The sequence below is a fragment of the Heteronotia binoei genome, chromosome 8, assembly GCF_032191835.1.
Source record: "Heteronotia binoei isolate CCM8104 ecotype False Entrance Well chromosome 8, APGP_CSIRO_Hbin_v1, whole genome shotgun sequence".
Lineage (NCBI taxonomy): Eukaryota > Metazoa > Chordata > Lepidosauria > Squamata > Gekkonidae > Heteronotia > Heteronotia binoei.
Window position 1 is genome coordinate 70,352,034 of NC_083230.1, and position 19,509 is coordinate 70,371,542.

A 19,509-nucleotide genomic window follows, 5' to 3' on the forward strand; every position below is an offset into this window, starting at 1 on the left:
TTAATTTATGTACATTAATGTATATATTAATGTATATTTATATTTGTATCTATATTTATTGTAAACCGGTTTTATATATATTGTTATTACATGATATTATATCATGCCATATTGTAAGCCGCCCTGAGCCTGCCTTGGCGGGGAGGGTGGGATAGAAATAAAAATTTATTATTATTATATTATATTATATTATATTATATTATATTATATTATATTATATTATATTATATTATATTATATTATATTATATTATATTATATTATATTATACTAATTATTACTAACCAATACCAACTAAACTTATGCATTTCTGTGTTGACGTTTCACTAAAAAATAACTATAAAATGCAGTTACCCTGAGTATCTTTGAAGTCAGCTGAATTTTCTAAAAGATTCTTTAAATAATCTGGAGAAAGAAAAATATAAGAGAGAATGAGTATGAAACCAGCCATAATATATTGTGATGAATACCAATATTCTACAAGACACATTTTGATGCATGCTTAATTTTCAAATTATGAAGAAAAAAACAGTAGCAATCGGAATACATGTGAAGTTGCCTTGTGTTTCAAGGTCAGCACTCATTTATTTTGGCTGTTAGCCGCTCCCCAAGGTTACAGGTGGAGGTAGGGTTTCCAGCCTCCAGGTGGGGCCTGGAGATCTCCTACCTTTGCAATTGATCTCCAGCTGACAGAAATCAGTTTCCCTGGAAAAAATGGCTGCTTTGAAGAGTGGACTCTATGGCATTGTACCATGCTGAGGCCCCTCCCTTCTCCAGATCCACCACTAAAGTCTCCAGATATTTTCCAACCCAGATCTGGCAACCCTAGGTGAAGGTCTTATCACATCACCTACTACCTGATCCTTTTATCTGAAAATGCTGAAACTGAAACTAGGACCTTCTGCCTACAAAGCAGATAATACCATAGCCTCTTCCCTAATCTGAACAGAACAAAGCATACATTACACTTAATTTTCCATTTCTCACATGAAGTATTCAGGAAAGAGCAAAACATGAAATAAATTATTCTACACAGGAAAGGAAAAATCTACACAATCCTAATTGCTGCCCTTGTGCAAGTGGGAAAATGCTACTTTCATTAACTTTATTGGGAAGTGTCTCAATAGTCATTTGACTGATATTTTTTGTATAACATAAATAAATTCTGTATAGGGGCATTACTGTAAAATAATCTGGGCTTTTCCCCCTGGGGAACACAGTGGAATCGAGTTCCATAACCTCTTTGTGGAAACAAAATTCTCAAAAAAGTTTAAAAATTGTGTTTCTTTCATTTCCCTCTTGAGAGTTCCAGGACCTCTTTTTCCAGAAAAAAAGCCCTTAAAATAATTAAATGTTCAGAATGCAGCCCAATCAAAACTTTGGTTCCCACAAGAAAAGAAAAAAACATGCTTGTTTCCTGCTGTCAGTGTAGTACAATGCCTAAAAATATATTCTCGTATGTGGCTCAGTTGATCATGGAGTTGCTTCATAAAAACTAAAATGTCAGTTTTGATCACTAGATGGCCCAGTTAAACCACAAAAATCATTCAGCTCTTTAAAAAGAGCTTACATTTCTAACTGACATATACAAATACCAAAATTAAACTGAATTAAATTTTCCATATTCATTTTAGACTCAATTAGATTTCATTGATTTCAGTGGGGCTTAAAAGTGCTTAACTTTTCCTACTTGACCTACTTGACTTTACCACGCTTAATACAATATAGTCATTAACAGACATTCTCACATTTTGACATATTACTGTTTTATTGCTTTTGCGTGCTAATGCTACTCAGATCAAAGGTTTGCTCAATTTGTTAATTTTACTATTCTGTCATTGAATCTTAAATTTGTACCATTTTGCATTCTAAACCACTCCCTATCAGATAACTTTACTATACTATCATTGGATCTTAAATTTGTACCAGTTTGCATTCTGAGCCACTGACTACCAGCTATGTGTGGCTTTGCTCACTATACCGGCTTCCTCATCTGATGAAGTATGCTTAGAGAGCACACGAAAGCTTACATTCTAAATAAAACTAAGTTGGTCTTAAAGGTGCAACTTGACTCCTATTTTGTTCTACTATTTCAGACCAACACGGCTGACTACTTGGATCTATTTACCTGAATTCTACAAGATAGGCATTCTGACCCTAAAGCCTGTGGAAACACATCATAAGTATTATTTCCAGGTGGCAAGAATCACAATAATGTATGATAGATGGACTCAGAATGAACAAGATTGTGTATGCTTAACAGTCATTAAGAATCTAGGTGGAAGCTACCCCAAAACAGAGGACTGGATAAGCAGGAGACCAGAGTAGGACACATAGACAGAACATATAGCCTTTCCTATGAATGATCATAACAGAATATCATATAAAAATTGATCTCCTCCGAAAACTAAATAAAAGAAAATGAAAGGTGGAGGTAGTGAGCAGACTGTGATATTTCATGTTCATGCAGATCTTACATACAGGCTGACTGCTATGATTTATTGCTGGTTTTCTGAATTTACAGCAGTGTTAACATCTATCTTTTACACTGACAGGAATAAAAATGATGAAACAGAAACCTTAAATTCTCACATTCAATTTAAAGTTTTAATAGTCAGGGCTTTTTTTTTTAGCAGGAACACACAGGAATGCAGTTCCGGATGTTTTGGTGTTAGAGGGTGTGGCCTAATATGCAAATAAGTTCCTGTTGGGCTTTTTCTACCCAAAAAGGTCCTGTTAATAGCCCTTTTAAAGAGTATACAATTGAAAGTTTTAATAGCAGGGCAGTATGATGGATATACATGTTCCACAAGGCACCAAATGCACCTTAGGGCCTTTTAAAGTCTAATAAATTGATTGCTTATTAAGCTTTTATGGCAAGATGAATGAACTTGCTGAGACCAAGCTTTCTAAAGTCCTGAAAAAAGGGAAGAAGTACGTTAGCTTTGTTTTATTAGGGGATGAGACAAGAATTTTTAGACAGATTTGGAAGCTAACATATTTTTCTTATTTCTTTTTCAGTTTCTCTTGGTATAGTAGTTAACATTTTATAAATTTTAGGGATGAGGAGTAAAGCGATAAACTAATTAATGTATCCTAATACTGCAATATCCAATAAATAGTTAATAATTTACAAACTGACTGTTTCTATCATTTAATGGTGAAAGATCAGTGATGAGTCACAGCCAAAGTTAGATTACTGCATCAGACCAACATGGCTGCCCACCTGATTCACAGCCAATTCTCAAATATAAAACGAAAGGGGCAATCATGACTTTCACTTTCCAGAACTAAGTTGCTCAGTCTTAAACAGGGTATATTATTCAGGGTATATCATGTTCCAAACATCAAAACTTCTTAACTCTGAATAAAACTCGTGATCTCAAAATAGAGAAACAAACACCTACTTTTACTACCTTTCAATGAATTCCATGTAGAAAATCTGTGTTTGCAACAATCTCCCTTTAGTTAAGAATTAAAGAAGCCAGTTTGGTGCAGTGATTAAGTGTGTGGACTCTTGCCTGGGAGAACCAGGTTTGACTCCCCACTCCTCCATTTGCAGCTGCTGGAATGGCCTTGGGTCAGCCATAAGCCAGTTTGGTGCAGTGATTAAGTGTGTGGACTCTTGCCTGGGAGAACCAGGTTTGACTCCCCACTCCTCCATTTGCAGCTGCTGGAATGGCCTTGGGTCAGCCATAGCTCTCACAGAAGTTGTCTTTGAAACAGCAGCTGCTGTGAGAGCTCTCTCAGCCCCACCCACCTCACAGGGTATCTGTTGTGGGGGAAGAAGATAAAGGAGATTGTAAACTACTCTGAGACTGATTCAGAGAGAAGGGCGGGGTATAAATCTATGGTCTTCTTCTTCTAAACATACATGACAATCTTGCATCTAATTATGTATACACAAATCCCAATAATTTAAGCAGAATAACGAGTATCTAGAAAGATATGCCATATTCCTGTAATTCCTACTTTAATCAAGAAACTCTTAGATGTATTCACCAAAAGAACATGTCTACATGGAGCATCATCTAAGGGTTGTCAACCTCTAGATGAGTAAGCCAAAAAGAGGAAGCTGTGACAAGGAGTCTGCTCACTATAAAAGCTCACAGCTGTAATTACTAATATAAAGAACTGTTTAATGCATGCCCTTGTCAAATTCAATTTGTGTAAATATTATTGTCTCAATAACAAAATATACAAAAAGGTACAATATTAATAGAGCTCAATTTTTTTAAAAAAACCCCACAATTTTCTGACTCGGAATTGGTGCACCGCAACACTGATGTGTGGATACTTTGTTTTCAAGATTGAAGAAAGTTCCAATGCACATACAGTTCAGTTGGGATCACGAACTAGATTTCAGTCTTTCATATAGAGAGTCAATCTCCTTTGAACACTCCTGTGGACCCAAAGATTCTTCAGTGTCTCTAAAGATTCAACACAACAGATTGCTAGCTGTAGTCTACCGTTTCATGTGTCACTTTGTCAGGAATTGGTACAAGAATAAATAATTCTATCACCATCCATTCAAAGGTCTGAGCATTTAGAGAAGCCAGTCTACTGTGTGATTCGTTGTGAATAAGAATTTAGTTTTGAATGGATGGTGACAGACTCATTTATTCTTGTCCCAATACCTGATGAAGAAGAAGAGATTGGATTTATACCCTGCTCTTCACTACCTGAAGGAGTCTCAGAGTGGCTTACAATCTCTTTTCCTTTCCCCTCACTACAACAGACACCCTGTGAGGTAGGTGGGGCTATACAGAAAAACATAGCACTTTTTCTATTGTAGGACTGCCTACTCCAGGTTGGAAAATTCCTGGAAATTTTGTGAGTGGAGCCTGGAAAGGGTGGGATTTGGCAAAGGGAAGGACAATAGTGGTATAATGCCACTATTGTCAGTTATTCAGATCTTGCTAGAAATAATGGTTACAGATCTACAAAAGAGTTTCAGAGGGTAGCCCTGTTGGTCTGCAGTACAGCACCTAGATTTGAGTTCTGTAACTCCTTAGAGACCAAGATTTTGGAGGTATGTGCTTTCAAGAGTCAAATTTCCCACTGTCAGATATCTGATGGTATCTGATGAAGGGAGCTTGATTCTTGAAAACTTTTATACCCTGAAAATCTTGTTGGCCTCTAAGGTGCTACTGAACCAAGATCTGCACAATGATCACTCCTTATTTTTAGCTAACACTACCTTGAGAAAAAGAAATAAAATATACATCTACATACTCCAAAATAATCAAAATCTTGGATGACTTTAAAATATTTCTGGACCACTTCTCCCCAAAAAGGTGGGCAGGCAGTTTAAAATATACATGTAGCATACATAAAATATACATGAGGCATACATAAATCAATAAACCCTAAACATATTATAGCTGCACAACTGACAGCTTATAAAATAACACACCCTTCATACACAGATATCTAAAGGATTCCTACCCTTAAGGATTCCTAAGCACCAAGAGATATCTAAAAACACCCCCTGATGCAATGTCCAGCCATCTGAACTAGACGAATTTTAATAGGATGTCATCAGGGTACATAATTTGCTTTTAGTTTAACTAGTTGTATTTGCATGTATTTATTATATATTGCTGTCCACTGCCCAGAGCCTAGGGTGATTCATCTGGTTGAATAAATCAAGTCAAATCCTTAGTAAACTTCCTTACAAGCTTGATGACAAACTGGCAGGGAGGGAACAATTTTTACTTCTTTTGGTAGCCTCTTCCAGAACAGAGCAATCACTGATAAAGTCCCAGAATAGCACTATCTCCTTATGGGAGATGAACACGCAGTAAAAAGAAGAATAATCTATATAATGCATTAGTACCTCCATCCCTATATATTTAAAACAGGTGTCAAAAATTTGCGAGGAAGAGGTATATTACTGTTTATTTACTGTTGTTAAAATAAAGGGAGAGAGGAGAGTAGGAGCACACAGTATATTTTTTAAAAAACTCTAGCTAACTTCAGACACGTGGCCAGAACTATAGAATATTCATTTCATTCATTTGTTATAAGACAAATATTTGTATTATATCAGTTTGCAGACTCTCCCTCTCTTTGAAATCAATACTGTTCTATTCCAAAGAACACAACCAGACCAAACAGCTGTGGAAACATAGTACAACATCACAGCCATGATGCTTATCACCATCAGCATTTACCTAACAGAAAGTGAAGTAGAATCAACAGCATATTTCCTTTGCATATTTTATCAGGCCTAGGAGTAGAAGCCAGAAGAACTTCTAGCTGCAGAGTAAATTTTACCATGGATCTGAACTCAGGTAAATAAGCTGTGACTGCTGCAGGATGAAAGTTTTTAGTTTGCCATCTACTCTTACCTGTCAAAAGCAGCCTGTATTGAGGGATCCTCTGAACTGGCTTGAGCAAATAGTGTTTGAGTGCTAAGCTAGCACAGCGGGGGCTCACCTAAAATACAAAAACACCCTAATGCTCTTAAAAGGAAAGCCAACATTCTTTTGAACAGGCCAAAGCACAATGACATGTTAAACTGTTCACTCTTGCTACTGAGTGCTGGAGAGGTAAACACTGTATACCAGGAAACCCCAGGCTGGCTCAAATTTAGTAGCCTTTCTTAGCTCATGAAACAAACCTAAGCAAGTCTATTCAGATGTATTCACGTTATTCAATAGGATTTACTCCCAGGAAATTGTACATGAGATTGTAGCCACACTCCATTAAAATTTTCCTAGCAAGTTAGCATGCCAGGCAATTAGCAGCTTCACTGTTTTGCTCATTCCCACCCACCCGTACCACTCCCCATATAAGCCAAGTATGACTGCTTATAGCTCTGGGACACATGCTAGATAGGCAGCTGCAAAGCATTAAAAACACAACAATTTTCTGCCTAATAAATCCAAAGTACCTTGCTTCCAAGTCCATTTATACCTGCAACTCTACATTAAGTAAATTAGGCAAGTCCTAATAAGAATATATACAGGCACAATGCCTTTGATTTGCATTCTGGCAGGAAATTTAATCCCAAAGGACATGCTAATGAAGAAAAATGATCCCTTCAGTTTACTTTTACTTAATTCACTTTTGTTGCACATTATTACTGTGGGTTTATAATTCACCTTTCTGTTTCAGAGGAGCACCTAAGACAATGAACAATGTTGGTCACCTTCCAATAGTATAGTCATTTATGATAAATTTAGTCATGGCGCATTTGATGCATATACGGATACACAGTCATTACCCAGCTGTACCTGATGAATAATGCTTGTGAAATCTAGGCACAACCCCATTGTGACCAAAAAACTTTCATGAAAAATAATGATTTTTAGTCCCAATAATAGCTTTCCACATCAGTTTCATTAAAATGAATGGGAACAGAAGCTGCTCCTCACTAGTGCTTGAGTTAAACTATTATTTTAAACAGATCTTGCATTAGTTTTCAAAGACGTTAAGAAAAATGCAAGAGTCATATTGGAGATTTTCACATTAGGTTTTTAAAAAAACCAAACAAATCTGAATTGGTATCTGTCTCCATTCCAGAAACTAAAGTGAGATTACCAAATGTTAATAAACACTATTTCTGTTTTGATTTATTATTTTATATTTGCTTTCAAAGCATGGCTGTTTTTGCCAAATATAACCAAAATGCATGATAAAATCTTTTTAGCACATGCAGGGTTAACTTTGTAGTAAGCCTCCACTGAGCGACAGGATTCCATAAGCATGATGGGTCTTCCTCACCTCAAAATGTTGCTCTTAGGGGACAAGGTCCCCTGCAGAATTAACATGTGGGGAGAGGTGGAGATCTGCCTGTATAGGTGGGATGGGGAAATCAGCAAAATTTTCAACTCACATATTCCAAGAAAAGTTCACACTTACAGATCCTTTGAAAAGTGAGTAATTAATAGCACTTTGCTTAAGTTCAAATTTTCAATTTAGAGTTCCCTCCTTTTCAACATTGTATTTTTCTAGTTGGAACCTCATATTTCTAAGCCACAAGGAGAGGCAAGATAAATAACAATAAATAAAATATTTTGGTTTTGGATTTAGGCAAGATACCAAATATAAGATACACATGTGAAGTATCAGTATCAGACACGTACACTTTTTTTTGTTGTTGCTTCTTGTCCCTTTAAAATATGAGCTTCTACATGGGATGGATGAGACTCCATTCACTTACATTTTGTAACAAGTGAAAAATATGCAACCATATATAATTGACAAATATTGTACTCTGATACTGTACCCCTTTACAAATCAATGCATAAACCAACCCTTAGAAAAAGTTACCTTTGTAAAGCAAGATGGCAAGAAAATATTACCTCAAAAGCTCGAACGACAGCAGCAAAACTGGGGTTCTTCTTGCATTGTTCATCTAGGAGGGCTACATTCTTATCAAATTCTTTGATGTAAGTTGAATACATCTTTAAGTAAGGTCCTTTTTTTACAAAAATATCTGCAATTCTCTGATGGTCAGCCCTAGAATTGCATACAGTGAATAATTAAAACTTGCACCTGTAGAACACAGCAGACGTGGGTGAGCATATTCCTCTTCACTTCTCTCTCCTACTAGCAAGCCTCCTGCCTAGGGTTGCCAGTCTCCAGGAGGGACCTGGAGATCCTCTAGAATTACAGTTCATCTCCAGACTACAGAGATCAGTTACTCTGGAGAAAATGGCTGCTTTGGAGGATGGAATCTATGGCATTGTACCACATTGAGGTCCCTGTCTTCCCCACGCTTCATCATCAAATCTCCATGAGTTTCCCTATATGGATCTGGCTGCTCTATCCCTGCCAGTAGCCAGGGGGGACCTGGCAACCCAAGTCCTGCCCCACAAATGAGAAGGTTCATTTCACAGCTCCACAGGTGGAAAAACAAACATCCTCCAAATTCCCAAGTTTAGTCCCTGGATGAGCCAAAGGATAGGGCATCCTCTTCAGTCCAGATCCCATCTTAGAGCTTTTGCCTGGCTGAAAAGAAGCAAGCAGCAGCATATTTATGTCTTTTCACCAAACAGCTGAGGTGTTCTGTCTCTGTGTACAATCTGCTAATCTCTACATTGGATAGCAAACTGACACTCCACAGCAATATTTAGAATTTGGGGGAGAGACCTTTTTTCTTTTTGATCCCACAATTTCTGGGCAGATATGATGAATCCCAAAGCTTTAGTAGAGCTTCTCTTCTGTGCTCCCTTCCTGCCCTCAATGCCTTCATAGGAGTCTATGAACAGATGTTATCCTGATCACTGTAAATCATCTGGTATGCTTATGTGGTAAAATTATTTTTTAGCTATTAATTCCCAAGGAAAGTAGAAAAACTTTTACTTTTTAGGTAAACTGGAGGCTTTTCATAGCCCAGATTCAGCTCATAAGATGCAACTAGGACATGCTAATATTATTTAATATGCTCTAAAGTTAGTTACTTAACAGTTATTCTGTCTACTAGATGATAGAAGGACCAAGGACATTTTTTGTAGCAGGAACTCCTTTACATATTAGGCTACACCCCCCTGATGTAGCCAATCCTTCAAGAGCTTACAATAGGCCCTGTAAGAAGAACCCTGGAAGCTCTTGGAGGATTGGCTACATCAGGGTGTATGTGGCTTAATATGCAAAGGAGTTCCTGCTATAAAAACAGTCCTGGAAAAGCCCATTTATACTTAGCAAAACCTGGAATGCTTGGTTTCACTGGGCTGAGAACCTGGCGGAATCTTTGACAGGTTTCCTTCAACCTTCCTATCCCTTCTTGCTAGATAGCCAAAAAACTCCAAGGGAGGGTAAGTTCCTGTTGGGCTGCTGCCCTGGAGGGCAACATTAACTTAGCCAGGGTCAAGAAGTCAACTGGTCAGGGACAAGCAGAGCTGGGAAAGCCCCTATACTATTGCTAAGTCCAGAGAGGATTCTCAACTCAAATTCAGCCAGTGGCAACACAATAACAAACACAGGTTCTTCCTGCGGTACTTGTGGGCCATTTTAACATCCCAATTTGCCTATGGCCAACAGATATGAGCATTCAGGCTCATCCAACTATGAATGAACCAGTACTAGACTATGGAGGAGGCAGGGAAGGGACTTGGCCTACCTGAACCCTGTTATTTGCTCAAGTTTGTTCAACCATCTCATTGTACGCTACTAGTGCAAACACATAGCACTTCCATATACACACACCTATGAAGAAAAATTTTGATTGTGTAATATGGCCATTTGTAATGCTTGCATTTAGAACTAACTTTGCGGTAAAAAATCAGCATGCATTAGTAGCTCTCATTAATTTCATGACTGACATCCCATTTTGACAAAAAAAGTGAACATGAATAAATGTACCAGTGAGCCAGCCGTTCTTCTAGTTCTCTCAAGAGGTCCCGATTAAGCTCATACAGCTGAGGTAGGTAGTACAGGATCTGATTCAGGATCCTGTCTTCAATTACTGGCTTTCCAAGTTGCCTGGAAGCTTGTGCCACTGAATCCCGGAAATCCTAAGGCAATACAAAAGGGAAACAAACAAGCCCTCTGAAAAATGGCCTCCAAGAAATAATGCAGAGTACATTAGTTCCCCAATACACATGCAGCAAACCCACTTGGCCAGTTTCCACAGGACTGGACAGACAGTCTAAAATTAAGCAGATGTCTGAGTTTTGGAAAAAGGAAGTTCACAGAAGGATGATTTCACGCTTATTTACTGCTGTTGCTACTTAACAAGTAGATGGCAGCTGTGACCAAGAGTACTTTCTACCAATTTCAGCTGCTTAACCAACTGTGGTATTTCCTGGGCAGAAAAGATCTGGCTGTAGGGTTACCAGATCTGTGCTGGAGCCTGGGGAGGATGGGGTTTGAGGAGGTGAGAGACATTTGCAGGGTATAATGCCATAAAGTCCACACTATCTCTCTTTTATATAGTTTTTTTAAAGTTATTGTTATGCCAATAAAGGTTATTGGAATCGGCCATAGAGTCCACACTCCAAAGCAGTCATTTTCTCCAGAGGAACTGATTTTGGTCTGTAGATCAATTGTAACAGTAGGAGATCCCCAGGTGCCACCTGGCAGTTAGCAACTCTATCTGGCTGCTGTAGTGTATGTCCTAGTTACAATCAGATTACTGCAATTTGCTCTATGTGGGGGCTGCAGCTGAACAAGCACTTGGACACTTCAATTGGTATAGAATACTGCAGCCAGGATGTTGACTGGAGTGGGTTGTAGGGACCATGTCACTCCAGTTTTGGCCCATCTACACTGGCTCCCAATCGGCTTTTGGGCACAATACAGGATGCTAGTCTTGACCTTCAAAGCCCTATATAGTTTGGGACCAACATACCTGCAGGACCACCTACAGTCCTACACCCTTATGAATCTACCTAATCACTGCAGTAATCTTGGAGGCCCTTGGTTGGGTGCCTCCGCTTTCTGAGATTAGGTGGGTGATAACATAGGAGAGGCCTTATTGATAATAGCAACAAAATGCTGGAACTCTCTCCCCAGGGAGATTAGTCTGTCTGCTTTTGTTTCTTTCTGCCAGCAGCTGAAAACTTCATTTCATTTGGCATTTCCTCTATGATCCCTGCTTCCTGACCAAAGTTTTAATGTCTTTGTAGATATTTTAGCTGTTTTAATGATTTGGGGGGGGGGGGGTTAAATACTTTCAAAATGTGATTTTATTATGCATATTCAAAGCTGTTAACCATCTGGTAGTGCTTGTGAGGGCAGAAAGGCAGGAAGATACATTTTGTAAACAAAATAAATATTATCTGACTGGAGATCAAGGCTCTACTTATTTAAATGTCTGCCTGGAAAAGACTGGTTGGTAATTTAGGATTTATTTTTCTGTTTTATTAAGTTAAGCCTGGAGTTCTATCTCCACCAAGAATTAGTACAGACATCTGTATTGGGAGCGATGAAAAGGACAAAAACCATAGAACCCTCTCCATCTATAAACACACTATAGTGTTTAATCACCCATGTTGGGTACAAAAATAGCTGAAGTAACTCACTGGGGGAAGTGCTGGGACCTAAACATACCTGTGCTGTGTCTGGAAGCTGCCACTCTGAGTAGATGGTCTAATATTCATACAGATAACTTATTTTGGATACTTTGAGCCACTATTCCCTCCCCCCATCGCGCACACACACACACACACACACACACACACACACACGAGGAAATGTGCATATGCAAACAAATGCACATGTAACAAACAGCTCATCCAATCCTAGCTGCCTGCAACACATACCTATATCAGCACATACACTGACAAACAAAAGTATACTCTTCTGATTAGATCACAAGGCCCCTGATAATATTTGCCCATGTAATGTGTGTAAAAAGCCTGACCGGGATCAGGAAGGCCCCCATGATTCACTCCATGGAATATATAAAGCAATCATGTTCAAAAAGGAATTAAAAAAAAAGAGATTAGACTTGCAGTAAAATGGAACAGCCCAGAAGGGCACTCTTATAATGAAGAAGAAGAAGATGATGATGATATTGGATTTATATCCCGCCCTCCACTCCGAAGAGTCTCAGAGAGGCTCACAATCTCCTTTACCTTCCTCCCCCACAACAGACACCCTGTGAGGTGGGTGGGGCTGAGAGGGCTCTCACAGCAGCTGCCCTTTCAAGGACAACCTCTGCCAGAGCTATGGCTGACCCAAGGCCATGCCAGCAGGTGCAAGTGGAAGAGTGGGGAATCAAACCTGGTTCTCCCAGGTAAGAGTCTGGACACTTAACTACTACACCAAACTGGCTCTCCAATAATGGAACAGGACTGTAGTCCCCAGCAATCATTAATGGAGGTATCACCTGTTTTTTTACTGCATGTCTAATACTTTGTAATCTACTTTCTGTATTATTTATAGCATACCTTGAATTAAATAGTTTTGTTTGTCACATTGTTGTCTAATTCTGGAATCCTAGTCCTATTGCATTATTTATTGGTTGCTTTAAGCAGTATGATTATATTTCTTTAGCCTGGAATCTGCCTTGAGTCTCAGTAAGAAGGGCAGACTATAAAGTAAATAAATATATAAATGTGCAAATCACAGTCCAGTGATCAGTAGGCACAGAGACATTAACACTGTTCCTCCCCCTCTTACATTCACTCATCGGCAGACAGTCCTGAGGCAGAAAAGAGGATATGCATCACTGTACCCCACCTTCCCCAGGCCAAAGGTCAGAACAGGTGGTGATTCTCCTGCCTTTGCTGCAACAAGAATCATGGCCCCTTACATTCATCACTAGGTGAGTAAGATGGTTTTGTGTCAGTCAAGGGTGATGAAAAATTGTGTCAGCTGCACAGATATGAGACACAGCAGTTTTGTCTATGCAATATGGGTCCCTATGCTACTACTCCCCCCCACCCACAGAAAGCTCTTACTGGTCCACATTTTCCTACTTTCAAGACTGGGTTACCTGAAGCAGAAATAGGAGGGAGAATTTTGACACTGGAGACTTGCTGTGCTGGATTTCAGCAGAAAGAGATGGCCTCATTCAGATCGAAATACTGTTTATATGTTGTGAACCAACTGGTGACACAAAGCTTAACTGTCTTAGCTATTCAGGCATATTGTGACCTTAAAATGCTGGCTTCACATGCCCAAAACTAAAGTCAAGGAGTGACTATGGTTAATAGAACACAGATGGAACACAGTAGCTCTGCAGATATAACATGCTGGACATAAAAACACTTAGAAATACTGGGGGGAAATTTGGTGGGAATTTATGCACTCTTAACTTGCACGAGCCAGATCAACATTTATGCCCCCAATTCTGAATATACTTATTCATGAGTACATAAGCAATTAAAGACCGAAATGGTGAGCTTTTTGGCTTAAGCCTTACAACAATTCTTTCTTCTCTTCCTTGGCAGACAAACCTCCCTTTTCCAAATGAAAACAAAAACCCCATGGTTACTGTATGCCATGTGAAACAACAGAAGTTCAGTCTGAACAAGTACAAATCAAGTACAACATGGGCTTTCACTCAAAACAGGGTAAAATCAATTTATAACACAAGTAAGGTGGACAGATAATTTATTTGCATTATAAGCTGCAACTGAGGACAGCCTGTAACCACAAAGGTTTATGACAATAAGCAGACTGTCACATTGATAAAATGTGCTAAAGGCTCAAAGACAAAGAGTCCTAGAAAAGGCTACATTGTGTTTTCACTATTACATATCTGGAGTGGCCTCCTTCTTGCCTGACAGAAGTTCAGTGCTTTTATATGCCTCAAGCAGCAGTTTAATAATGCAGCTGCCTTATAGTGCTGTAGGTCCATGCTAGAAAAAGTCACACTTGTTGAGCATGTCAGTTCAAAGGCACAGAACACAGGCACACAAATGCACATGATAGGATATTCCAGCCTCTTTCAGACAGCCTTTGTAATCAGTTTTATAGCAAGTTCCTAATGGATTTTTGTGTCAGTTCAGATACAACCGTTTTAGCAAATGGCTGCTAATGGATTTTATTTACCTGTTCATACAAAGCCACTTGTGTCCTGTTGGCAAAGCAGGGCTGAGCAGTTTTTTGAAGGAAACTGCTTTCTTCCGTTTTTACCTTTTTGTTGCTCTTCTGAATTGCTGAGGTGTGCTGTGTAAAATGTCCATAGTGCTTTTTACAATCCTGCATTTTCCCCTGCCCTTTCCCACCACATAATCTTCCTCATCCCCACCCCCCATAAAAGTTCTAAAAGTTGAGTGCTATAGAGCTAAACCAATTCAGTGTTCCAACGGCACCACTGAGATGGCTCGACTCCATTGAGAGACTACTGGTTTAGTGCTATAGCACTCAAGTTAGAATGTTCAGGGGAAAAGGGCAAGAAAGACTGTGCAGTAAAAAAGAGTGGCAGGGGGAAAGTGATGCAAGTTTGAAATAGTCATAGCGCTTCAGAGATGGCTCATTAATGGGATGAAGTTTGCTGTATGAAACTCCCATCCCTTTATCACTTTTAGTTGAAACTGAGCCAACAATAGATAACATCAAGTTTAGAATGATAAAGTGAAAGGGGCCTCCATCTCATTGTATGCTTCATGTGTTAAGACCTTTTTGGTTTCAGTTGTTTAATTTATTTACTTCATTTATAGGCCATCTGTCCCACCATAACTCAATGCTAGCAAAGGAAGACTAGAGCAAAGGAAGACCGTGTTGCAACTGCAGATAGTTCTTGCTTTTCAGAAAAGAATTTATGATTTTAAGACGTTGCTTTAGACTTTCATTCTTTAAAGAAGTTTGATATATCGTGGATAGTCATTAGCCTCTAACAGTAAAGCCTGTAATACTGTTTCAATTGTCTTCATCCGAGAGACGTATTCCACTTATCAACATCCAGCATATCACATTCCTGTGACACTAGCTCTGGAGAAAACCTGAACTATCTGCAATTGCAACACGGTTGACACTGGCACTTCATTTGTCCCGCGGAGTCGGGTGAATAGTCTTCAAGCGTCTTAAGTCGGCAATGGACATGATTAACTGCAAGCACTTTTGAAAATTTATTCTCTGCACTTTATACCTTGTATTCATGAATTTTTGATAATATGCAATAATATGTGATGTTGTAGTGTTTAAAAATTAATTAATTACAATTTTGAAGTAATTTTCATTATTCATTCGTTATTTTCCACAGTTTTGTTGTTGTTGTATAAATAGGAAAGGAAGACTGACTGCTCTTCATTTAAGTTATTTATTCAGAGATATAGTGGAATTTTCTACTTCTGTTCTCCATCAGCCCAACATTGCTAACAGGCCTAGGAAAAGTGTCCTGTTCATTTAAAGGAGATTATATAATATGCTGTCTATCAGGTGGTGGTGTTTATCTCCACTATGAAAATCTTCAGCTGTCCATTTCCTTACATTAAAGCCTCTATTAAAGGAGCAGGAGATTTTTCCTCCAGGCCTGTCATGAATCCAGGATCAACATATGCACACAAGCACACACACTATATATAATCAGCATTAAGAAGCACTTTTCATGACTGTACTTAACCAAAATACCTTTCACTGGCAATTACTTCAGAAGTTAATTATTTCCTTGCTTTGAGTGAGAAGAGCACACCTGTCGAGCTCTAGTATCCATAGCTTCATCACTTCAAATACTAATATACACATATGGCTTTCAGGTGAGTCCCTGGAAAGGCTCAATTACTCTAATAAATTTTAATGGTGTACAGCTGCCTCATTCTTGAATTACTGACTACCAAGGTACAATTTCAGGTATTGCCTATTTAAATAATTCTCTCTCTCTTCTAAGACATGTTAGAACTAGTTTGGAGTCAGATACAGCCTTTCTTCTCTATAAAGGTACTTTTTATCAAAGGAAATTTGTGCATACACAAAGATACCAGACATTCTATGATCAGCCCACACAGACACATCTTTTCCCCCATAATGTAAAAGTCCTTCCTAATGCCTGCAATCAGAAGAAGCCTTGTAATTTTAGAGAAACCAACCATTATAATTAGTATCCAGATCATGCTGGAGTCTATTTAACCTACAAGAAACCCTTCAGTCTAGAACAAAGTTCTGAAAGAACAGGTTTATGGCTCACTCTGCAAGTCTAACAAACCTGTTCCACCCATTCAGGTCTATACGAGTACACATGAAGTACTGCATGGCAAGAATTTCTGCCAGTAATGCAAGTAGGTAAGACAGGCAGCAAGTGACTTAAAAAGGAGACAAAGAAAAGAGGGGGGGAAAGATTATGGAAAGTACAGGGAACCAAAAGAAAGGTCTGTGAGGCTGGAAACAAATGTGGTCGGGTCCAGGCCTGCTAACAGCCTAAATGAATAAAATGCAAGGTTCTTCCCTTTGTAGTTTAACAGTTGTCTAGTTAATGCCTTCCAATATTCACATTGTCCAAACACAAATAAAACTGGGCTATGCAAGAAGCCATGCATGCACCCCCCCACACACACACACACTACTCCACAATTCCTAAAGCTGCCACAGAATTTAATATGAAAATGCGGATTCTGGAGTCTTTGTGTTGATCTACATTTGAATAAGGTCAAACTATATTAATACAGGCAATGAAACTGAGCCCTCATCCAACAAGGCAGCCTTTGAACTTTGGTTGCCAAAGAAACAGCAAAACCTGAACAGTCAGATTCAAACCTGGCTGTCCAACAAGTCAAACTTCACATACTTTCTGCAGCACTTGAAAATAAAACCAGTGGAAAACCATGTTCCTTTAAAGCCTAGCTAAATAGGAACACACCCAAATAATTTGAGTATCATTTTCCCCTTACTTGGATGCTCTTCAACGTACACAGATCTAAGTCCATGCTCTCTAAGCAAAGGCAACACAGGTGACAAGAGTGAAAATGTCATCACAGCAAGAAGCTGTAATAACACTCATTCATGTACAGCAATTTCTTGTAATGCCCTAAAAGATCAGTTTTTAAAGGGTGACAGTGTTCTTGCCCACCCCAGTTACTTAAATGTATGTCACTGAGCAACACTGAAGTCATATACAGCTGACAGTAAATGTTATTTTCTTTCCTAGCACAACAGAACATTAATGTGACAGCCACAAACAAATTAAATCTGTGTTATACCAGCTTTCCATTTCCTTAGTTTGTGAAGGTTCACCTGTGTACGCAGTGAAGAATCAGGTGAAAAACAAATCACAAAAGGGCACCCTCCTGCTCTACCACATTCTGACCTAGCTTGGAATGTACATGAATTCCTAACTCCAAGCTCCATACTTTATTTCAGTGTTCATCTCTCTATTAATATTGATCTAGGTCCAGACACTATTTGGTTCCAAAATAGCTTTTATGTTAAGAAAGCCGAATACATTCAATCTGAAGCTTCCATCAAACAAAATAAGATTTCTCTTCAATTTCAGCAGGAAGGTTCAAACAAACATTACTCTCTCTGTATCCTATAAAGAGATTCAGCACTTCAAAGCATTTTATAGTTGTTTCATTAGGTTATTCAGCTGCTTTTACAAGGACACTAACAACTTGATTTAATACAATTTCTGTAAATGTTGTTTATGAATAATTTCTCAGTCAAACACATGAACAGAATACTTACAATATGCAAGAGCTTCAGTACATCTACAAACCTGTTACAAAACAATAAAAACATGTTACTTCAACTATAATTTGAAATGCATATAGATGACTGAGTTCAGAATGTTGGAAATATGTATCTGTTTTGTATGTCCTTTGTAATGTTCTAAAGTTCCAGTCATTATAGGATTAACACTGTGCTTGATTCCCTATTGTCTGCATGACCTGGGAAGAAAATACTGACTGCTGTCAATCAAGGTCTAGAAGCGGGAAAACCTGTTTTGTCTGTTTGATCAGTTAGTCAGGCGACTTCTTTTGTTCAGGCAGAGAGTCAGGAAGAAGGAGGTAGTCTCCATTAAGCACATGATCTTCTAGTGTAAGCATGTAGTTCTATAGTGTTTGTTGTTTCACCTCCCAGCACCCTTTCCCTGTAGAAATAAATATGTTTTTGCTTTTTCATGTTAAATGCCTCTCAAAGATTATTTGATCCAGTGATCCATTGCACTGTTTGAGATAAAGAAATAGAATTTCAAACAGAATTCCCTAACAAAATTGATAGCATAGCAGATGGTTCTTGGTTTTTGCCATCAAGCTGGTAGCTTATAGCATGGACTGTTTTTTTTAACTCTAAATGATTTTTTTTATCTGGATTACCTTTGAAAGCATTTAGAAAGCAATAGGCAAAAAGCTGCTATGCTGTGCAGACAAGCCTCAATTTTAAGACATCTTTTTTTTCTTTTGCCATTACTGAGAGCATTCTGACTTAAATGAGCTTTGAATTCAGATTGTCTTGACCTGGAAATGCTGCTACTTTTGTCTAAAAGCCTCAGATGTGCTAGAAAGAGAATTTTTGGAGCTTTTTAACTCGTTTTCAGTGAATTACGTTGGAGACCTTGGAAGAGCCTTGCTGCAACCATGCGCACACATTCAGCCGCCTTTTCTCTCCAGTGAGGAAGGAAGAATCTTTAACCCTGCCCTGCCTGATTGCTGTGAAAAATGTCGAACCCAGAGAGAGGAGCCACTGGACCTCTGTTTCCACGTTTTCAGGAACAGCCACTGCAAATCTTGGTTTTGGGATCGTAAGTAACCTACCTATGATAGGATTTAGTACCCTGAAGTTAACTAAGAATAATTTCTCATTCTGGCTCTCGCTCATAACGCAGACTTGAGACTTACGGAGCTGAACGAGTTTTATCTGAAAATCCCTCTGAGAATGAGCAAGAAAAATCAAATTAAAACGGTGAAATGGTTTTGCAAAAACTTTCATTTTAGAATCTATGGAGGCATATGAAATGCCTGAATTGCAGACTCTTAAAACTGCAAAAGAAATGCTTGAATGCCTTAAAGATAAATATAACAAAACTCCCATAAGCACTATTCATGGTTTAAAGGGCAAAATATTTGGTTTTCAAGTGCAAGAAGGGGAGAATGTGACTAAATGTCTGAAGGAACTAATGTGCATGCAATCCAGACTATAAGAGCTTGGTGAGGCTATTGCAGAAAGAGACTTA

General features: G+C 38.6%; 1 protein-coding gene across 1 annotated transcript in view; it reads right to left on the bottom strand.

The window, feature by feature from the left end:
• The window catches only part of FGD6 (FYVE, RhoGEF and PH domain containing 6), a 108,175-nt gene that overhangs the window by 42,372 nt on the left and 46,294 nt on the right, over positions 1–19,509 (bottom strand). The window contains exons 5-9 of the mRNA XM_060245198.1: positions 18,021–18,051; positions 10,314–10,465; positions 8,312–8,468; positions 6,353–6,440; positions 354–404 (exon numbers count right to left, since the gene is read on the bottom strand). Of these exons, the coding sequence (XP_060101181.1) occupies positions 354–404; positions 6,353–6,440; positions 8,312–8,468; positions 10,314–10,465; positions 18,021–18,051 (479 nt within the window). The remainder of the gene's footprint in view (positions 1–353; positions 405–6,352; positions 6,441–8,311; positions 8,469–10,313; positions 10,466–18,020; positions 18,052–19,509) is intronic.